The following is a 22,192-nucleotide window of genomic DNA, read 5'->3' on the forward strand; positions in this document are numbered from 1 at the left end:
CATATATGTAGTTCATAACAAAAAAAACTTATCTACTGAGGTTTAACAAAATCAACAAAACTGAAAAAGGATTTAGGGAGCTACACATACCATTAGCCACTGGGCATTCATCATCTTTGGGATCCTGAAGTCGTGAAAGAGCCAGAACGGCTTGTATCCTTACATTTGGAATTTTATCTTTCAATCTAATAAACATGGCTTTATTAAGTTTATCAAACAAATCATCATCAATCAGGGCATTTTCTGGCATACTTCCCAAGAGCCTGTTGATGAGCTGGCACACTCTAAATCTAACTGCATTGCTGTTTGCTTCATGAGACTGAAATGGAAACAAATCAAAATTTAGTCACATAGCATTGTTAAATAATCACATACCTTTGAATTCCATGTTTAGAATTCAAGTAATTACTTCCAGAGAAACTATAATGCTACTTTGATCCACATGCATACTAAATATACATTGTATAAGGTTATCAAAATGTAGTCTTAGTTATACAAAATATACAATCTAAATTACAATAGTATATTCCTGTTTATAGAAACTACTTCTAAAATAGAGAACTCATTTAAAATACATGTATAGGAGAACTGGTTTAGAGAGGTCGTTAAAAATGTAATGCTGTATTTTAAAAGTCCATCTTTTAATCTTTATGACAGTTCTAATATTTCCTATAAAAAACTCATTCAGTCATGTTCTCAATTACCAGATATTGCATTCTCTAAAATACACAAACTTCCATGGCCCCTTTAATATAGTATAATTTTCTACAATACTCCCCCAAAGTTCAAGTTTTCATAATACCTTTAATAGAAAAGTAAACAAATAATTTAAAATGCCACCATCTTCCTCTTCCTCATCATCTTCCGTATCAGATTGGTGAAATGAAGTAACAAATTTTGCTGCAAATTCTATTACCCTCTCCACAACTGGTTCACGTTTATAGACCACCATAGCATATTTAAGGTAATGAACGAACTCCTCATGAAAAACTGTTTTATCATCCATCTGAAAAACAAAAGAAACCTTCACAAACTGCACTGATGAAATCATTTTTCCCAACATTACTCTAAGAATGCTGAAAGCATAGCTGTAACTCAAACTGAAATCATTAGTTAGTAAACTCTCAATTATCCGAACCATCAAAGGGGAAATAAATGTGCACCATTTCTCTACACTGAAATTTACTTCTTCCAGGGAGAAATCGATCGTGAATTTTGAGTGGATGGATTCTTTTTTTCGGTATCCTTGACTTCTCAATATGTCTTGGCACCAGTTTAGTAAAAATATGCTTCTTCATGAACAGCCCCAAAACAACAGTGGCTTTGATAGTCTATCATATTTAGTCTTTCTATTACACAGCAACTTCCTTTTGATACAACTTTCGCATCCTATCTCCTATTCTCAAGGCTTATTACATTGATTTACAATCTTTCTTGGACCTCAATTTAATTTTCCCGAAACTCAGTGTCCTATTTTTCTCACGGCTCCAATCAAAATAAGCATTATTTACATGAATAGAAAGAGTCAGGTCCTAATAACTTGCTATTTGGTGATTTGATTTAATTTAACGGTGGAATGATGTTAGGTGACTGACGGTCGGCGTTTCTGATGTGGGCGGTGACCAAAGGGACAACAACCGCTGAACCACAGCACTCAGGATCCATTCTGAGGCCCATTGCTTGGTGCCTCGGGGATCAATCATGTTTCCATCCAAGTTCAAGCCTACAAAGGATTAACGGTCCGCGGCGGAGGCCGCTGGGGAGAGGGGGTGCCCAGGCGACCTCGGGCAAGTCGCCAGACTTCTCCAAACCAGGTCCTGAATTATGTCACACCCGAACAAGCATCTCAATTCAAGGAGGATGGAGTCGCAGCGCGCGGAGTCCAAAGCGTCAGGGGAGGCCCCTGCAGGAGGACGAGGGGCAGCGGCGGCCCGGGACCTCGGAATCCGGTGCGCTTACCGTGAGGTATGTGCGGCTCAGCGCCACCACTAGCTTCGCCTGATTCTGGTGCGGCTGCTGCGCCAGCTTAAAGGCCTCCTTAATCGAGAGCAGCCTCTTCTCCGCCCCCATGGTGCTGGGACTACGCGGGAACAAGCACCGTCTGCAACCGGCTGCAGCTGGCCCGACAGATCACAGACTGAATAACCAGAGCTTTCTCAGACTCGGATCTGCGGGCTACGGGGAGCCCAGGGCGTAGTTACCGCCAGAACATTTAAATAACTCCCGCGGGAGAAGGAAATACCGCGAGACTGCCGCGAGAGGGCGGGGCGGCCAGAGCGGGAAGAGATGGACCCACCCACCTCAAGCCCTGCGGTTCGGACGCATGCGCCCCGGGCCTATCCAGCCGTTTTCCGGGTGGGCAGTGGCATTTCTACGAGGCGGGGACAGTTTGCTCGCCCGGAAGTGGTATCCGTTGAGAGGGTGAGCCGAGTGGAGATGCGACTGTCGGGACAGAGTTGGTGGCGCTAGGCCTCACCTGGTCGTGCGGCAGGGCGCGAGCGAGAAAGGAAAAAGATCCTACATGGGTGAGAACAGAGAATCCACTGAGGGGAACAGTTCCTGCTCCGACTGAAGCGGAGCAGGGGGTCCCGGGAGGAGGGGTTCGCTTGGAGATCCTGCGGAGAAGGGAAAGATAGGGCGTGCTGCGGAGCGGGGCAGCGGCCCTGCTTCTCCCGAGCGGGGAGACGTACCGGGCCTGCGAGGGCGCCGTTCCGACGTCTCCTGATGGAGGCGGGCCGCTGTCCTTTTAGGCTTTGGGTCCTCGGCTGCTGGAAAGTCTGTCCGCAAAGGAGGGTGGCAGTGTGGGAACCGCTGCGAAGAGAGGCACGGTTTAGCTTAGACACGCAGCTTATTCCAGGTTTACCGGCTTCGCACAGAGGAGCGTAACGGCGATGTTCTCAACAAAGAAACACAGCAGGGCAACAGGGTTAGGGTGTCGGTTAAGATCAAGGAATTTGGATCGCCTTCGAGCAGGAACTAAGCCATTAAACTTTTTTAATGGAATTATGTCACACCCAGACAAGCATCTCAGTACCCACAGCCAGCTAAGGAAATAGGTAATAAAGCCTCCCATTCACTTTTTTTCCTATTAAATCACCTTTCCTCCCCAGTAGTAACTGATTTTCTTCATTTACTGTTAATTTTTATGTGTTTACGATATATGAATACATCTCTAATAAGTATATTCTTGTTTTCATGTTTTAATGTTATATGACTAGTCATATGCAACTTGTTTTTTCAATCAGTGTTTTTGAGATTTATTCATATTGACACTTATCATAATAACTTACTACTCTTCATCGTCCCTTATCTGCCAGACACTTTTTAAGCACTTTATTTAATTAATCCTTACCAACAACCCCTGTCAGGTAACTTCTATCTCCTTTTAAGCTGAGGAAGCTGAGGCACAGACGGGTTGCCTGGTGTATGAATATTCTGTTGTATGAATATGCCATAATTTATTCATCCATTCTCCTCATATGCCTAATTCCTGAAACATTAGGTATTCAAATGCTAGTAAAGTAATAAATATGGTAGTATTTGGGTTGTCCATAATTCCAAAATTATCTAGATGTCAAATTTCTGAAAGACATTTTAGGTTGATTAGCTAGAGCAGAAGCATAGAGGCCTAAGCATACATGTAGCATACTGATAACATTTATGATTTCACTATAGCCTAAACGTAGAATGCCTAGAAAGCTGCGGTGAAAGAAACCTAGAAAAGGCATTGATTCTTTAACCAAGTATGTCCAAATTATTATTTCAGCATTATCAGCATAAATAATTAATGACATAATTTACATTTTTTCCTTTACCAAGTCTTTGAAATTGGATATTACTTTACCCACTATTACTAACCACATTTCAAGTACTCAGTGGACACAGAGGGCTAGTGGCTACAGTATTGGAGAGTGCGGAATTATATTTATTTTGAGAACCACTGTATATACCATTTGTTTTTCATGTAAAGTCAACTGGTAAACTAAAAATTAGAACAAACGAATATTTGGAGGCATTTTTATTATCTCGTGGGCTTAAATTGCCCAGCTTTCTTTATGGTTTGGGTGCCTAACTACTTTTGTTGCTTTGTTTGACTGTGACATTTCTGATATGATTTCCTTTACTGTATTTTACTTGGCTATGTTGCCACAAATGAGAGATGACTTCATTCATACCATCTTGTCAGTTATTAAAGGATGAGGCATTTGGCCACCAGAGGTCAGCCTAACTATATTTTGATGAGCTTTTTTGGGGGGAATTAATGTTTTTGCTCAGTATTTTTTGAACATTATAATCTGAAAAGAATTTTAAAGTATAATAGATTGCAAAATGAAAAGGCAGCCTTTGGGATGGGAGAAAATATTTGCAAACTATATATCTCAAAGGGGGTTAATATACAAAATATATAAGGAACTCATGCAACTTTAATAGCAAAAAAAACCAAAAACAAAACCAATGAGCAAAGAGGGAGCAGTTGATATCTTGCTCCCTGGCATGTTTTCAGATTGGTTCAAATAAATTCTTAGAAAAGTTCAAAAAAAAAAAATGAGTAAAGGACCTGGGTAGACATTTTTCCAAAGAAGGCATGCAGATGGCCAAATAGGTATATGAAATGGTGCTCAACCTCACTAATCAGGGTAATGCAAGTCAAAATCACAGTAAGACAATCCCTTGCACCTTTAGGATGACTGTTATCAAAAAGCAAAGAAAACAAGTGTCGGCAAGGATGTGGAGAAAAGAAAACCCTCATGCCTGTTAGTGGGAATGCAAATTGGTTCAGTTATTATAGAAAACAGTATGGAGGTTCCTCAAAAAATAAAAGAAAACCAGTGTCGGCGAGGATGTGGAGAAAAGAAAACTCTTATGCCTGTTAGTGGGAATGCAAATTGGTTCAGCTATTATAGAAAACAGTATGGAGGTTCCTCAAAAAATTAAAAATAGAACTAGCATGTGACCCAACAGTCTCACTTCTGACTTTATATTCAAAGGAAATAAAGTCACTATCTCAAAGATATATCTGTACTCCCATGTTTATTATTATTATTATTATTATTCACAGTAGCCAAATTATGGAAACAACCTAAGTGTCCATCAGTGGATGAATGGGTAAAGATGTGAGGTCATGCACACAAACACACAATGGAATACTATTCAGTCTTTAAAAAAGAAGGAAATCCTGCAGTTTGCAACAACATGGGTCAACCTGGAGGACATTCTGCAAAGTGAAATAAGGCAGCCACAAAGACAATTAATGAATGATCTCATATGTAGAATCTAAAAAAGTTAAACGCATAGTAACAGAGTAAAAGGAGAGTTACCAGTGGCTGAGAGGTAGAGGAAACGGGGAGATAATGGTCAAAGGGTACAAACTTTCAGTTTTAAGATGAATAAGTTCTGGAGACCTAATGTTCAGCATGGTAACTATAGGTAATATATGTATACTTGACATTTGCTAAGAAAATAGATCTCAAGTGTTCTTAACACATAAATGGTAACTGCGAGATGATAGATATGTTAATTGGCTTAATTGTGGTAGTCATTTCAGTTAATATATCAAAACATCACATTGTGTTAAATATAATTTGCCAACTGCGTACTTCAATAAAGCTGGTAAAAAATGATAAATTAAAACTTCATAGTCTCACTGTCTTAAGCTTACCTATTTATTAACTTCTATTTTCAGTGCTATGGGAAAAAAGAACAAATAACAGCAACTTTGGGAATAAATCTCTTCCTGTCCTTGGTAAACTTTGTTTAATTAAAGAAATAACAAAACTAAAGAATTTATGTGGTAAGGTTATTTAGTTCCAAATAATATTTTTTAAAGGTAAATTATACATGGAGGTAAATTATACATGGAGGTATATAGAGTAAGTGCAGTTAATTTGGTTTTATATGGGAAAATTATGCACATGAAATATAAAGGAATAACAGTGATGGGTTCACTCTAGGGTTTACATATGCCTTCAAAGAGACTTTGTTATTTCTGCTGAAAAAGTAGAGTGAGCCTTTTAAAGCATGCTTTGAGTAACAGAATGACTGAAATATACTCAATCTTGCAGATGGAATCTGGTTGAAATGAAATAGTAAAAATATAAGAGGACAGAAGAATTAAAAGCCAACAGCTTCTCCTGTCTCAATTAAATAAGACTTATGGTATGTTCGAATTTTCTTTTTGTTTTTAGGTTGAACTAGGTGGTAATACTATAAACTTAAAAGTATTTGCATTCACGTTTTTTCCTGCAGATGAAGTTATAAGCAGTTCTCTTTATTTTGCTTTAGTAGGATCTTTGTTGATCCTACCTTTTAAAAAATTGTTTAATTTGCCTTTGTCCAACACATTATTAAGTCACTTAAATATAATTCGGGTATTTTTGTAGCCGTAGAATAAAAATAGGATATGCTTGTATAGTTACTTACAGCAGTCCTTCATCATTCCCTCATTAATTTTTTCAAAAAACCTAAGCCCTTGATATATGCCAGATACTGCTGGGAACTGATATATAAGAAGAATGTATATAGAAATATTACTGACACGAAGTCATACCATATGACCTTATTAACACAACTCAGTGTGTATTTGAAACTAGATGTTTACTGAGTTACATTTTGGAAATTACTCCTACAGAATGATGTAAATGAGCTGTTGATATTTTGGTTTTTGCTTTTTCCATTTAGGCCTATGCTTTTAGTCCAGCTGTGTTGCAATGTATACTTCTAATGTGCTTTTACCGCATTTTACCTGTCCACTCCTCCAGTGATGGAAACCTAGAGTGCTTCTAATTTTTTACCATCAAAGACCAAGCATCAGAGTACATGTTGGTCTTAACGAGAATTTCTTTGCTACATATACCCAAGAGTAGAATTGCTAGATCATGAGATGTGCAAATAGTTTGGCTAAGTAGTGCTGCCAGTTTGCTCTTCAGAAAGATCCCAGTCTACAATCGCACCAGCAGGCTGGTTCCTGAAGGGATTCCTTTAGTCTCCTTACTGGCACTTGACATTGTCCAGCTTTCTAATTACCAAACGAATAGAATAACGTGGTATCTCTTTACTCGTCATATCGTCAATGGCCTTTGGATTTTCTCTTCTGTAAACTGGATATTTTTGTCCTTTGCCTATTTCTTTATTGAGGTTGCTACTTTTTGTTGTTGATTTGTAGTTAACTTCGTTCTCGATGTCTTTATTTAGTTCAGTCATTAATCATCAGAAATGATTAATTTTGATGTGATTGAATTCATCATTTTTTGATCTTGTGTGTTACATTGTGAAAGGTATTTATGTAATACATTTTCTAGTTAGTATTACTGATATGGAAGTTAAGAGTGCCTAGATTCAAATCCTCTCACTAAATGCATGACCTCGGGCAGGTAAATTAAACCTCATTGTAAATGGGGACAATAAAAAAAACCTATCTTATAGAGTTGTTAGGAGAATTTAAAATGAGTTAACATTTGTGCAGTTTCTAAAATAGTACCTGGCAAATTGTTAAGTGCTATATAAACAAATTAGTGAATAGTCATAGATTAATCTCATATCCAGGAACTTTGCTGAACTCTTCTATTAGTTCTAATAGTTCATATGTTAAGTCTTCTTTTAATTAGATGACCGTATATCTATAAATTAATAGCTTTTTTCTTCTAGTTCTTATATCTATTATTCTTTTATTATAACATTGATTAGAACTTTTGGTTCTTTGTCAGTATCAATCATCATGGTGATCCTTATGTAATTTGATTTTTAAAGGGAATATGAAAATTTTTGGTTGATAAACTTTTACCAAGTTGAGAAAGTAACTTTTTCTTGCTGGTTTGGTAAGAGTGTTTTGTTTCTTAAAAATAAATAGGTGTTGATTGGGAACTAGGAAAAGTTAAATATCCATGGTTGATAAAATGATCTAGGTGTTTTTTTTGTTTTTTGTGGGTTTTTTTTTTTTGGCTTTATCCCTGTTGTCATTTATATTTATAAATTTTCTGAAGTTGAGATATTCTTGCTTTCCTGGGATAAGCAAAACACTATTAGTTTTGTTGGGTAATATTTGGAATTTTTGCAAGTGAAATGAGCCTGTACTTATTTGGTTCATATCTAGATTTAGAATTAATATTTTATTATCTTCTTAAGGACCTAGTCAGTTTATGTGCTTTTTCTTTTTTCTGGAACAACATGTAAAATATATATTTTCTTAGAAGTTTGCTGGAACTCACTTATAAAACCACATGGACCTGATGTTTTTAATAGAAGGTTGTTACCTTTTCATTTTCTTTAATATTTACTAGTCTATTCCATTGAAGTTATCTGTTTCTTCCTCTATGAATTTTAGTATTTTTTATTCTTCCAGAATTTAGCCATTTCATCTAGATTTTAATATTTTAGCATATGTTTGTCATGTTTTTATTTTGAATCTTTTATTTTTAAATCTCGTTCTTGATAAGTCTCACCACTTTCATTTTTTTAATTCATTATCAAAATATTTTGGTTTTATCAGTCTTCTGTTATTATTTTATATACTTTGTCATTTCTATCTTTATTATTTCCTTTCTGCTGATTTTGCTCTTGCTCTTTTGCATTATCTTGAATGTTTAACTTGTGAATATTTAAACTTTATTGTTTCCTCATCAGTGTATTCAAAGTTATAAATTTCTTTTAGGTACTGATTTGCTCATGTCCCACAGATTTTGCCTTGCAGGTGTATATTATTATTCAGTTTTAATATTTCTTAATATCTTTTGTAATCTCCATTTTAACCCATGAGTTATTTAGTTTCTCAAAATAGGAATACTTTTAACTAACCTTTATTATCTAATTTTATTGCATTATGGTCAGAGAATTTAGTGTGAATGAAATTGACCTTTTGGAATCTAGTTATATATTATAACTTAATGCATGTTTTATTTGTGTGTTTGTGTGTGCTCAGATATCTATTCTGTTTGGTGTAGAGTTCTGTATTCTTACATAGTATCCAATGTATATTGATATTTTTAAGTGGCTTTTTTTTAGCTTTTTATATCTCCACTTATATTTCTTTCCCCTGCAGTTCTATCACTTGTCACTTGAGAAATTTTGAATATGTGTTTTCAGGTTCATATGTGTATGAGTACAGCAGGTCCTTGAATGACATAATTTCGTTCAACATCATTTAGTTATAACATTGATGAGATGTCATAGGAACCTAACTCTTGTTTAGATCAGTTAGCCTGTGGCAGAACTGGCTTTACCAGTTTTAACATCATTTGTCTTAAAGTTGCAGAGCCCTTCAGTGACTTTAAGAGAGGATTTAACTGTATGTCACTTTATTTGGTTCCTTTTAACCAGTATTACCGTCCATCTTTGTCCCTTATATTTTTTGGCTTAAAATCTTTTTTGTTAGATATTAAGATTGCTGTCCCAGCTTTGTTTTGGTTCACAGTTGCCTGATATATCTTTTTTCATTATTTTATATTTGACCTGTGTCTTTTGCTTTAAAGTATCTTTTGTTAGCACATTATTGACTCTTGTTTTGTTTTTTAATCCAGCCTGTTTGTTTTTTAATTGAGTTTCACCTATTTACATTCAGTGTAATTTCTACTATATTAAGATTTATACCTGCTATCTTATGCCTGTAGAGTATGGTCACATGAATGCAATCTCTGGGGTCCCAGCCACATTCCTAACATCTAACAGCTCTACAACCAGGACAGGTCCCCTAAAACTAATCCCAATAAGCACATCTAAAGGTAAAAAGATACCTTTTATAGCTCTCTCTTTGGAGTTTGGGGCATCAGGGATCTGCTTTTGCAGAAGTAATTTTCTGGGCTAGAACTGCATATTAAAAAACAAGCTGGTTCAGATATGTACCATAAGGATTAAAATGGCCTCAGGCTCTTCTTCCCAATTTTGTGATTTTAGGAGCCATTCCCAATAGGAAAATCTGCCTAAGCCTATGAGATAGGAAAGCCAATAAGGCTTCTTATTCTTAAATACTCATAGTTAAATGTGCAATAATGTTACCTAGTACTTTCAGGCTTTAGTGTCATGTGTCTAGTCTTCTCGTTCACAGGTTAAGGCTACCTTTCCAGATAGTCCAACAGCTAAGTTACCAGTTTCCAAGGGCATTTGCACGACCTGTGGAAAACATCGGATCTATGCACACCACATGTCCTTGAGAACTCATCGCTCCAGCCTCCTGCACAAAATTGGCTGCACCAGCAGACAACGAAGGCAACCACTGAGTTTCTTTTCATTACCAAGTAGATGTAATATCCCTGCCAACAAAGTAGTGGACACAAGTATCTCTTCCCAATATCACAACCAGTTGAAACCACGCTAAGCAAATCAGCTTGACTAGATGAGGACCCCTTCGAATCTTCTTGGGTAGCCTGGACCACTGGTAAGTGACTAACACTTTTACACACTGAACTGGTCCTGAGAACTGAGATGTCTTCTTTGTAAGTGAAGAATACCCAACATAATCTCAAAGAACTGCACAGTGATGCGAGCCAGAGGCATACTTTGTGTGTAATGGACTGAGAAACAGACAATCTTATTGAAGGGATTTTTCATCTTTTGTTTCTATTTGCCAGTGTTAGTGTTTTGCTGGCTTCAATTGTTACCTTTTTCTGGTTCCTTCTTTTGTTTTATTCAAATGGGTCCCAGAAATCCCTCTCCTGACCCTTTATCAGAATCAGAAAGTGAGGAAGAAGAAAGCGCTAACTACCTAAATGAGAGTTCTGGGGAAGAGTGGGATTCCTCTGAAGAAGAGGACCCTGTGGTGCCCAACCTAACACCTCTTGAGAGTCTCGCTTGGCAGGTAAAGTGCCTTTTAAAATATTCAACAACTTGGAAACCTTTAAATCCTAATTCCTGGTTATATCATGCTAAACTCTTGGATCCAAGCACGCCAGTCCACATACTTCGAGAGATAGGTCTAAGACTCTCCCATTGCTCCCACTGTGTTCCCAAACTGGAACCAATTCCTGAATGGCCACCTCTGGCTTCTTGTGGAGTCCCACCTTTTCAAAAGCCCCTTACAAGTCCCAGCCGGCTTTCTAGAGATCACGCCACTCTAAATGGAGCACTGCAATTTGCCACCAAGCAGTTAAGTCGAACCTTGAGTAGAGCCACTCCCATACCGGAATACCTAAAACAAATTCCTAATTCATGTGTTTCTGGTTGTTGCTGTGGCTGGTTAACTAAAACAGTTAAGGAAACAACCCGCACTGAGCCCATCAACACTACTTATTCTTACACTGACTTCCAAAAGGCAGTTAACAAACTCCTAACTGCATCACTATAGAGATCCACCATTTGTTCTGCTGCCTCTCGTGTTACACAGCCCAGAGCTGAGAAACGAATGCCTTCTCAACCAGACTTTGCCCTATCCTGACAAGCCAAAGGGCTACCAAGTACTGATTATATACCTGAGGGTCCCCTCACTCAGCTACAGGAAATGTGCATTGTGAGCGTTCCCTTTGATAGACCCTGTGGATAAAATGAGAACTTCAATGGAGAATTAGTCAAGAGGGACCATATTGCAGCAGATAAGTTAACTATTCTCCACACTCAGTTATCCCCCCAATTTATTCCGCATATCTGAATGGACTCTAACTAGATAACTAATTGTTAATGGGAAGGAAAAGATAGGCTACTACCCTTTTGTTACCCAACCTTAAGAACAGCTATTGTGAAAAGTAGGAGGTTAGCTACTCCCAGTAACACTTTGCTGAGCATATTCTTCTCTGACATTAATTTCTAGGGAGGTAGTTGAATTAAATTAAATAACTGGACAAAAGAAAACAGTGGGTCTGATTTATCTCCCAGCTTTTATATAGATAAGCCTACCTGCAGGGGTTCCTACTTTAGGGAGAGGAAGTGCAATTTCAAACCTCACCTACACTACTCCAGACCTATTATAGTACTTGCAATTACAGCATAAACATTTTCTATCATAGGCTCCCCCCAGGCTGTCTCTGGCTAAATTGGCCTATAAGGTCATACCTGGGGATTAAACAGACACCTGTTCTAGAGGGAATATGTTTCCAGCATCTTGACACCCAGACTTTAGTCAAGAGGAAACAAAACATTCCGAAAGACCAAAGGGAAAGCATTAAGAGAGCATTTATGTTTTTAGGGCTAACTGCTAGTGGATTATTTCATCTGTGTGTTTCCTGGAGCAGTACATTATGCACTTTCCACACCCACTGCACACTTTCCAGGAACACTTCTGACATTAAAGAATCTTACTACTGAAAATCTCAGCCTAATGTAACCTGAAGTCGAAGACTTTTTTAGCATCGTTTTTCTACATAGATTAGCATTAGATGTAGCCGAACAAGGAAGAGTATGTACCCTTGTAAATGAGTCTTGCTGTGTTTATTTAGATGTCAAAACATAGTAATAGATATACATAAAATGCATGAGACCGTTAAATCTTTTCACACAACCTGCAAAAAAGAGTGAAACCTGTGAATGATCCTGATTGACTGGGCAGCTAAAGGATTCAGTAATTAGATTGTTAAAGATATATATCTTCTTCCTTATTTTAGTTTTACTGCTTCTTATTCTCCATAATTAAGTGTTGTATACAATATGGCATCAAAAGATCGAAGCATTAATGGAATCACAAATCCTATAAATGTATAGCAATTTTAAGGAGAGAAGAATGTTTATAACCTAATGAGTATTTCTGCTGAGCTTTAGTTGTCTTAAAGAAAAAGGAGGGAATTGTAGGTAGAAGAAATATTTATTCATGGAAAATTACTGAACTGAAACCATATCATACTGTTCGTGTAACTGAATGTATCAGAGAATGTTCCTCTGTAGATGTTCTGTGAAACCGGTTTTTAAAATGTTACAACCACCTGTTTTTGTTTTTGTTTTTTTAAGGGGGAGGTGGGAAGAGATAGGGAGTTCTGAAAATTAAAATATGTTGATGTTTATGTAACCATATGTTCCTTTTTCTGTGTGTGCGCGTGTGTGAGAGAGAGAGAGAGAGAGAGAGAGAGTGTGAGAAAAGTGCCTTGCTCATAAACACATTTCTGCTATTCACTCCTAAAGGAAGCCTTTCCCCAGCTTTGCAGCTGAATAAACCAAGAGCTTTATACATGCTGAACAGAGTATGGTCATTTATTCTCAAATGAAATAGATCTCAGTTTGCTGAAGGCATATTCAGCATTTACTAAGTGCTGAATACAGTCAATAGATGCAGTGTCTGTGTCTATACAGTGTCTCTGATAGGAGGTGACTTGGCAGCCCTAGAAACGAAGCACGCTCTGAAGAAGATGATGTGAGATATTCAGTCAAGACCTGTATTTGAACTCATTTGTTAAGTAATTCCAAGTTTTAAAAAAGGATAGTTAACCTGGATAATAAGCCTTAAGCTTTCACTTTTTTGTGTGTGGCATGGGTGTGGGGTTTACCACTTTCATACTCCCCCTATGTGGCCCTTTGGTTAAATGTAGTCTCTATAACTAAGATAGATAAAGAAGGGCACATTTATTCTCTATTTACAACAATATTTATCAGAGGAATAAGGAAACAGGACTTCTGAACCAATGGACATTAATGTCATTTAAAGGTGTGATTCTCTCGGTACAGACAGGCAGCCTCGTTTTGTTGGAGCTGTTCAGATCCCTGCCGCCCAGAAGACCACAGCCAGGCCTTTTAAACCCATCAGCTTCCCAAGAGAAGGAAGAAATCAGTACATGGCAGGAGGAGGACGGGTGTTCCGTCAGCTTTAGGGAATTATCCTGTGGGGCTCCTGTCACAAATCCCCATCTGAAAAAATTTTCTCTATGATGAAAACGGTGTTTTGAAATTAGAATGGATTGTCAAAGCAATTTAGGGACCTTAGAAGTCACTTGGGTTATTACTGATACCTCAATTCCCTAAAATATCTCTCATTAGAAATTTAGTCATCTAATAACATTATGGAATGCCTACTATAATCCAGATACTGGGAGCAAAATTAAATAAGATACTATACATAAGAAATTAGTTTTAAAACATATTGACCCAAGATAAATTATCCTAAAGCTTTTGGCCATTGATGCCATTTCTGCTCTCTAGGACCACATTAAATAAGCTTAATCTTTATATGGGCCTTAAAATATTCGAAAGTGGAGCAGCCTTCCAAATGTAGTATAAATTCATGTGGAGGGCACATTCCAGCAATTAAACCCCACAAGGGAAAGTCAGCTTAGGAAACAGGTAAGTCGGTATTTTGTACACAGATTTAAGATGTATATGCTAAATTCACAAAGCAATAGCATATAAATAAAGGGGCAGAAGTATTTTGCTCATATGGCTGGAGTATATAGGAAAGCCCAGAAAGTGGGTAACTTCTGACTTATGACAGCTTTGTGCAAGCTGCTGACATATGAGTCCACCAATGAGCAATATCCATTCAACTGAGGGAAATTGAGGGAGCTCTACTAAGTGAAACAAACTACTAGGTATTTCCTTTGCGTCAAAAATATCTATGGTAAATCTTTGCCAATTTCAAAAGTTAGTTAATGGCTATATGTTTGAGTCTGATCATTGTATGTTCTATGCTCTTCCTTTCAATTGGTGGCAGCTGTGGGATTATATAAAAGTTTCGAAAGAGACCAAAAAAATGGAAAGGGTAAGGGTACCACATTGACCTGACACTTGCTAGCTACCGAGCTCCTGTTGGCTGTGAAAGCTAATACAAGCTGTTCTCAATGAGACATGGGAAAAGAATGCCTGATTTAAAAATAATTTAAAATAGTGTGGCAGGCAGGTAACCAGAGTTGTTGCGTGTAAAATGCATAGAGGCAGTTTAAAATGGTTAGTGTCAGTTTAGGGTTGGATCAGTAAATTGACTGGAGTTTGGGCAGTTTATTTGGGAAGACATAGATGACCCTGACATGTGATATGAAAATTCTTGGGATCATTTGGGAAATGATACCCTATTCCCTGGAGTAGGACATAGTAATCATCTAGGAGACTCAGGATCCTCATCAGCCAAACAAGATGAAAACTGAGTTCCTAGTATACACAGAAACCGAGCTGGTATGGTGTCAAATTAGATTTCAACAGAAACCAGATGGAAGAGTCTTAGAATAAGTTTGTAAATTAAGGGGCTGGTAATGTCTTCTTATTTGAGGGGAAATTATCTTTAAGTTAACTGCTAATCCCTTGCTTAAATGCTACCCTTCTAACCAGTGTCAACTTTGGAACCCGAAACTCCAATATATCAACTAGTGTTTTCCAATGCATTAATTAGGTAGTGGTCCAGTAGGGGCAGCTTCCTTTGGGAGGTACCAAAACACTGGAACAATCCAAGGGCATAGCCATGTTCCACCCAAAAAGACCCTGGATTGGCTTTATGATTGCAACCAGAATGACTCGATAAGGCGGCAGAGCTCTGGTAACACAATTAAGGGGGCGACCACAACCAGGGGACACTAAATTCCTGTATTAATTGAAAGCGTTATTGTTGGCCCCAGCCTAGGCATTCTCGTGGGGACTTAGCACAACGTGGGTAATGTGGTGGTGGCCCCTGGCTACCTACCTGGTAGTAGTGTAGAATTTCCCAGTGGCTTGAACGCTTTGGTCCAGATCCCAATTTCCTTTAAACTGTTTTTTGTTTTTTGTTTTTTTATGATGTTCACTTTCTACTTGTGACACATCGTTTCCTTAAATATGTTGGGTTGCCAGTCTTAGCAAATAAAAAGTATAAGATGCCCAAATAAGTTTTAATTACTAGGAAAAATGTTATTTAACTGAAATTCACATTTAACTGGCATCCTGTGCTTTATCTGGAAGCCCTATAAATGTGTTAGTAGCATTGATTAAGCTTGGGTTGTAGTCATATAGTTGTTCCAGGGGAGCAATCTGAGTGTTCTCGTTATGTGGTGTTTTCTTCCAAATACTCAGTGCCAGGAGATGGAGGCTAACAGTTAACACAAGGTTAGAACTGTTGCAGAGAGGTGGAGAAAGAAGCCCGATGGCAGATATGACAGTTTTTATAAAAGACACATTGTATTAGGCTAAAATAATCACATAATCATTAAAACATTTGCAGACATTTATATAATTTTTTTAAATGTCAGTATTAGGTAGATTGACTTTGTTTTGCGTGAGTGTGTGTGTATTTTAAGCAGTTAACTTTCTCACTCTTTGTCATGAAAGATTAAGAGTATTACTTTTTTTAATTTAAATACTTGATAGCACAGTTCTGGCAGCCATTCTTCATTGCAAGAAAGGTCCACAGATCTGAAACACCATTCTTTTCCTTTGAGAACCCCCAAAAGACTCAAAGATTTGAAGAACAAGGTACCCTGGAAAGCAGGGGTAGGAGCAAAGTTGGAAGCAAGGGGATTATTTGAAAGTTTTGGGGATTTATTTGTTTTGTTTTTTATTTTTTGGGTGGCTAAGTAACTATTCCTCTATATAGCCAAACTCTAGCAGCTTATTCCCTGGAGAAATTGAACCAAAGTCCCAGTTAGACTTAGAACAGGGACCTGGGGAGAGTGATGGTGATAGTGAGGTGTGACACTGGAAACAGGAAGATGGAAAGAATGTCAGTATCTGAACATCATGAACTGTCTGTCTCTTTAGTCCACCCAGCTACATAATCTGGCAGCCAGGCTTATACCCAGCCCTGCTCACCCCATCCAGAAACATGAATAATAAAACAGCTTACCACTTGATTATGATTATTTGTTACTGTAAAACCCAGAGCCCACAAGCCTCCTCATTCATACACAGCTTTCAGTCACATGAACTCACAATAAACTGATAGCCAAGAATCACTAAACGTTAGAAGATACTTTCAACAATGAAAGATGAATACCAAAAGAAACAAGAAAAAACTAGAAATAATGAAGGGAACATAAAACCCTCAAGCTATAATAGTCTCAGAAACAGAATATATTGCATCCATAAAATAATAGCATGCTGTAAAAAATGAACAACAAAATAAAAGTATTGGAATAATAGAGTTAATATTAAACATTCAATAGATGTGTTGGATGATAAGCTGAAGAAATTTCAGAAAGTAGAACAAAAAAGCTGAGTTGGAAAACAGGAAAAGGACAAAAGAAAAATGAGAAGATCAGAATGGGATGCAACATCTGATTAATAAGACCCCAAAAAGAGAAAACAGGGAAAAGAGGTGAAGAGAGAAAACAGCATTTCCCCAAAATGTGGGACATGAGTCTCCTAAATTAAAAGGATCCACTTAATGCTCAACATAATGCGTTAAACACATACAAGAGCATACCATATTTCGGGGTTAAAAAAGGTCCTAAAGGCTTCCAGAGGGGAAACAAGGTTTTCATAAAAGGATGTTTTCAGAATGGCATTTAGACTTTTGGTAGCAACACTGGGTGTTAGAAGATTATGAAAGCAAGTCCTTCAAATTTAAGAGGAAAAATGAATCCTAATCTGGAATTCTGTATCTAGACAATCCAATCAAATTTGGGGCTAAAATAAAGTTTGGACTCGCATGGTTTCAAAATTTTACCTTACCATGTACCATTTCTTAGGAGGCTACTGGAGGATGTGCTTCACCAAAACAAAGGAGTAATCAAAGTAAGAAGGCATGGGCTCCTGAAAACATAAGATCTCACAAAGGAATGCAATGAATGAAAGTCCCAAGATGACTACTATGTCCAGTAAGTAGGATGGGGGTTTTAGGAAGTAATGTCTCTAGAAAACTTGGAAGAAACTGTTTGAGTTTATGGAAAGTGTAGAGAAGAGTGAGACAGATGTTGGGACCTTAGGGGAAAAGAATAAGATAAGTACATGGGAAACTAAGTCAGTGGTAAAATGAGGCAATTAAAAGTATACCAAATACACACATTTGGATGAGTGTCACTGTGTCACACAAATTTGAAAATTTTTTCTTAAAATGTAATTATTTTATTAGTTTTAGTAGTCAGATTTTAGAAGTTTGACATTAAAAATATAGTACAATTGTAGTATTGTCAGCAATTTGATTAATCCTTCAGGCATCATAATCCACAATTGCAAGGTGCTCACCTTCAATAAGATGTGCACTGCAGAAAATTTTTTCAGAAAGAAAATATAATTCAATAACTTGTTTTATATAAAAGGAACTTTGTTCCTTACTTAGGCAAATCTCAAATTTTATTTACAGAAAGGATGCATAATCTACAGCAGTAATTTCCACAAGTTTTTCATTTAAATTTTATCTTCTGCTGGCTCAAAAGCATAAGGAATTAAATATTTTGGAATTTCTTATTGTTTTTCATCTTCCATACTGTTTTTTATTCAAGATATCATATCCAGTGACAGGTCCATAATGCTTTAGATTTTTTACTGTGAGTTATGGTTGAGGTTTTTTCTATACTTTATTTATATTAACATATAATCTCAGAATAAATTGACAATTGCAAATGATTATATGTGGTGATGTTTTTGTCTTTGTCATCAAATCTATTGAGTAAACCATGCCAGACCAATTTGTTCATCTGCCTTTTTTTTTTCAAGTAAGGGATAACATACCTACAATGAAATACATAAAATATGCCAATCATAAGTGTGGTTGATGATTTTTCACGTATGTATACACATATCAAAGTACAAAAGGTTTCTGATTGCCCAGCACCCTTTCCCAGTTTATACTTCCCCCAGAAATAACTACTCTTCTAAAGATCAATTGGTTTTACTTGTTCTCAACTTCATGCAAATGGAATCATACAGTATATACTGTTTTATGCTTGGCTTATTTCATCAACATAATAACTGTGATTCATCCTGATGTTTTGGTGTTATCAGTGGTTCATCTTTTTATTGTAGGCTATCCTGTTGTATGAATATGCCATAATTCATTTATCTATTCACCTGTTGATGGCATTTGCATTTTTTTTCAATTCGGGGCTATTACACATAAAGCTGCAATAAATATTCTCGTACCTGTGGTTTTTGTGGGTATGCGCACTCATTCCTCTTGGGTCAAATTGCTGTGTCATAGGGTAGGTCATAAAGCAAAAAGATGTAGAGGGAAATGACAAGGCTCATTTGCACCATTAAAGCAGTCCTCAATGTGGGGTGTGGTACCATCCTCAAAGCATCACTTAAGTGATTGTTTAAAATGTCTTACCCAAACCTACTAGGTCAAAATTTCCGATATGGGGAGTCATAAATATTCATTTTTTACAAGCTCCTGATAATTTGTCTGTTTACCAAAATTTGAAAAGTTCTAGCTCCATGTCAATATTCTGGACAATAAAAGCAAGAGAAAGAGAAATTGAGAAATGGCTATGTTGAGATATTCAGTCATAGGTCATTCATTTTACCAATACTTAATTTAGTTAAAAACTTTTGAGTGTCCATTGGGTACAGAGCACTCTACTTCTTATAATAAGGGGAATTAAAAAGCTTCAGTTCCACTCCTTTTTTGAGCGTTAGAGAGTTCTATTGTTTAATTACCCTTGAACTCTAGGAAAAGACCAGAAAGGCAACAGTATTGAGCTGTCAGATTCATTCCCTGCCTGTTTACCCTAAGGTGAAGTCTAATGTACTTTGTAAATCGGTTGTTAGATGTGTCAGGTACAGGAAAGCCTACTTGTGTCCTTGCCTGCTCTTAGCCCATATACTCGACTCTTATCCCTGTGTTTCACACCTTTGTTAACCGTTAACAATTTTGAGTAGTAAGATAAATAAAAAGCAACTATCAGTGCTGTAGTTCCCAGACATGCATTGCCCACGAACTGTTTCCAGAACAACCGTGGAGTTCATGGTGACCATATTAAGGTTGCTATAATCTGGCTATAATTGCCACAAAACATTTTATTCCAAAATGTCCCATTCCATGGTATTATGTTGATATACTGTAATCTTGGGAAATGTTGCTATTTTGTGACTTTTTTCTTTCTTTCTTTCTTTCTTCCCGTGGGGATGAGATGGAAGACCTACTACCAGGCCACCTCTAGTGAAACCCTGGTACTACTAGTTAGTGTGTGTTAGGATCACAATAAAAGCATAGTGCCAGTCTAAGCTGTGTGTTCATTTCTTGAAATTGTTCACTCAAAAAAAGGGGGATGTTTCACAGAAAGCTGTAGCTTTCAAAAAATGAAATAAATGATATATGTGCTTCACAGAAATGCAAAGCTATGAGAGTGTATTTTAGGGACATGCAAAGATGAGTAGGACTAAGTAAGGCAGAGTAGGGAAAATAGCCCTCTAGGTAAAAGGGTTAAGGGACGTACTCAAGAATGTGATCTTGTTTTTAAATGAGTAGGAGAAGTGTGATAGCAGTAATAATTGCAAGTATGTTAGAAGAAAAATCACTAAGCAAAGCCTAAAAGATTACTTAGTAAATTTCTAAAGAAATCACCTAAGGCAGCAATTAGACTATCAGTGTGGTAAAGATGAATTATTCAGTATCTGTTGGGACAACTGCTTAGCCATCTGGGAAAACATAAGTCTGAATTCTGGCCTCACTCCATGTATCAACATAAATCACAACTAGATAAAACATGTAAACTTTTTTTTTTTAAATGGGACCATAAAAATATTAGGAGAACCCAATCTTGGATGGGAAAGGCCTTTCTTAGCATAATGCCAGAAAATGTAAGAGAAAAATATCAGTACAAAGATTTTGAATAAAAATTCAAAATATTTATAGAACATAAAGCTGAAACAAATGACTAAATGGGGGAAATGTTTGCAATGTATATTATAGGCAAAGTGCTAAAAGCCCCGACAAAGAAAAGTCTGGTAATAAGTGTTAAAAATGATTAAAGAAGACAATTTAGGTGATACAAACTTTATTTAACCCTTCATGAAAGGTCCGATCTCCAAAGAGAACCGTAAAATGGGGCCGAAGACAGGAAGCTTTTATAGGACAAACAACAAGGAATAGAAAAATAGAAAATATCTGATTGGCTGGGTCCATGTAGTCAAACTTGTTTGAGGTGAAAAGGAACAAGGAGATAAGTATATGGCCAAAGCTGGCTCTGCATTTGAGGACTAGCTGACTGGATGTACTGCATTTCTGGTCAAGCGGAGCATTCACAGGGACACAAAGTTATCTAAGTTTCTGTTTGCTGATCTGGCACCTTGGGCAGGAACAGGTGCATCTTGGGCCTAGAAAGTTATTTCAACATAAGGAAGAAAGGTAGGCAATGCACAAAAGGTGTAATTCGAACAACTGATCGACTTGTGGAAAGGTGTTCCAGCAGCCCTACTAATAAACAAGTGGTTTAGCAGGAGACACTCTTCACCTATTTAAAGATATTTGAAGATCAATACTGGCTAGTTTGGGCAAAATACAGGAAAATATACATTTTTTTTTCACTATTAGAGTGTAAATTGAAATAACTTCTGAAGAACAGTATAGCAAATATATCAACACTTAAAATTTGCTTACTCTATGAAACTAGTTTGTTCTAGGATTTATTCCTATGGAACTACTTGCACATCCATGCAAAGATCCGTGTATGATGTCGTCTAGAAGTTATCTTGATGCAATGGTAGCCTCCAAATATACTCTTATCAGGCAGGCTACCCTAGATGTCATAGCCAGGATCCTTTACATCTCAAATTAAGATGCTGGAACTACTTGGTTTATTAAATCACTTTAAAATAGAAGTCAATTGCAAAGTACAGTGAAGGTTAAGACATTTAGGATGAGGCACCAGGGAAATGAGAGGACCACATCACCTGAACCCTGTATTACGCAGTATTGTTATGTCCTGTCTGCTGTACCAGCCTTCACTTCTGATAGTGTGGTTATGAGAACTACAGCTAAAATTGAAAAGGGCTGAGCTGATGGGGGATGCCTGGAGTCAGTACATGCTTGCTCCGTCGGAAATGTGCAGGGGGCAAGTATGCCTGTTTGATGTCCTGCAGAGAGCCATGTTTTTCTAATTGTGTTTCTGGGGCAGAACATACTTGGGGCCAGAACGGGTGTCAACAATGAATGGCAATTTTAGGGATGATGTAGCTGTCGGCTTGAAGGTGGCATTGTTTTTACCTTACAATTTGGACTTTCCATCTTTTTCTGTTAGTGACACTTGTTCGTTCCATTCTTTTTATATAAATTCCATTCTATCTTGTCTTATAGTATACTACCTGTACTTAATACACATTAAGAATTCTATCTCATTTAAGTTTCATATCTTTTTGGGGTTTTTTTTGTCTTTTAAAACAGAATTTATTCTTCTCATAGCAAACATACATTGTAAACATATGCAAAACATTTTGCTTAAAATATAAAAAA

General features: G+C 37.1%; 3 protein-coding genes across 3 annotated transcripts in view; 2 read left to right on the plus strand and 1 right to left on the minus strand.

The window, feature by feature from the left end:
* Positions 1–2,220, minus strand: part of NCAPG (non-SMC condensin I complex subunit G) — a 28,455-nt gene extending 26,235 nt beyond the window's left edge. The window contains exons 1-3 of the mRNA XM_006918971.3: positions 1,960–2,220; positions 803–1,006; positions 91–319 (exon numbers count right to left, since the gene is read on the minus strand). Of these exons, the coding sequence (XP_006919033.1) occupies positions 91–319; positions 803–1,006; positions 1,960–2,070 (544 nt within the window). The 5' untranslated portion in view covers positions 2,071–2,220. The remainder of the gene's footprint in view (positions 1–90; positions 320–802; positions 1,007–1,959) is intronic.
* An 8,010-nt stretch (positions 2,221–10,230) lies between these two features.
* FAM184B (family with sequence similarity 184 member B) overlaps positions 10,231–22,192 on the plus strand; it is an 89,328-nt gene continuing 77,366 nt past the window's right edge. Inside the window, exons 1-2 of the mRNA XM_025051815.1 lie at positions 10,231–10,366; positions 17,490–17,618. The gene's annotated coding sequence lies outside the window, so the exon portion shown is untranslated. The remainder of the gene's footprint in view (positions 10,367–17,489; positions 17,619–22,192) is intronic.
* Positions 10,363–13,087, plus strand: DCAF16 (DDB1 and CUL4 associated factor 16). Its single transcript, XM_015594893.2, has one exon. It carries the CDS (start codon positions 10,622–10,624, stop codon positions 11,270–11,272), a length of 651 nt encoding a protein of 216 aa, XP_015450379.1. The 5' UTR covers positions 10,363–10,621; the 3' UTR covers positions 11,273–13,087.

The sequence above is a fragment of the Pteropus alecto genome, unplaced genomic scaffold (assembly GCF_000325575.1).
Source record: "Pteropus alecto unplaced genomic scaffold, ASM32557v1 scaffold5, whole genome shotgun sequence".
Lineage (NCBI taxonomy): Eukaryota > Metazoa > Chordata > Mammalia > Chiroptera > Pteropodidae > Pteropus > Pteropus alecto.

Excerpts from the sequence above, each read along its gene's own strand:
- DCAF16 (XM_015594893.2), top strand. The coding sequence starts at position 10,622 with ATGGGTCCCAGAAATCCCTCTCCTGACCCTTTATCAGAATCAGAAAGT.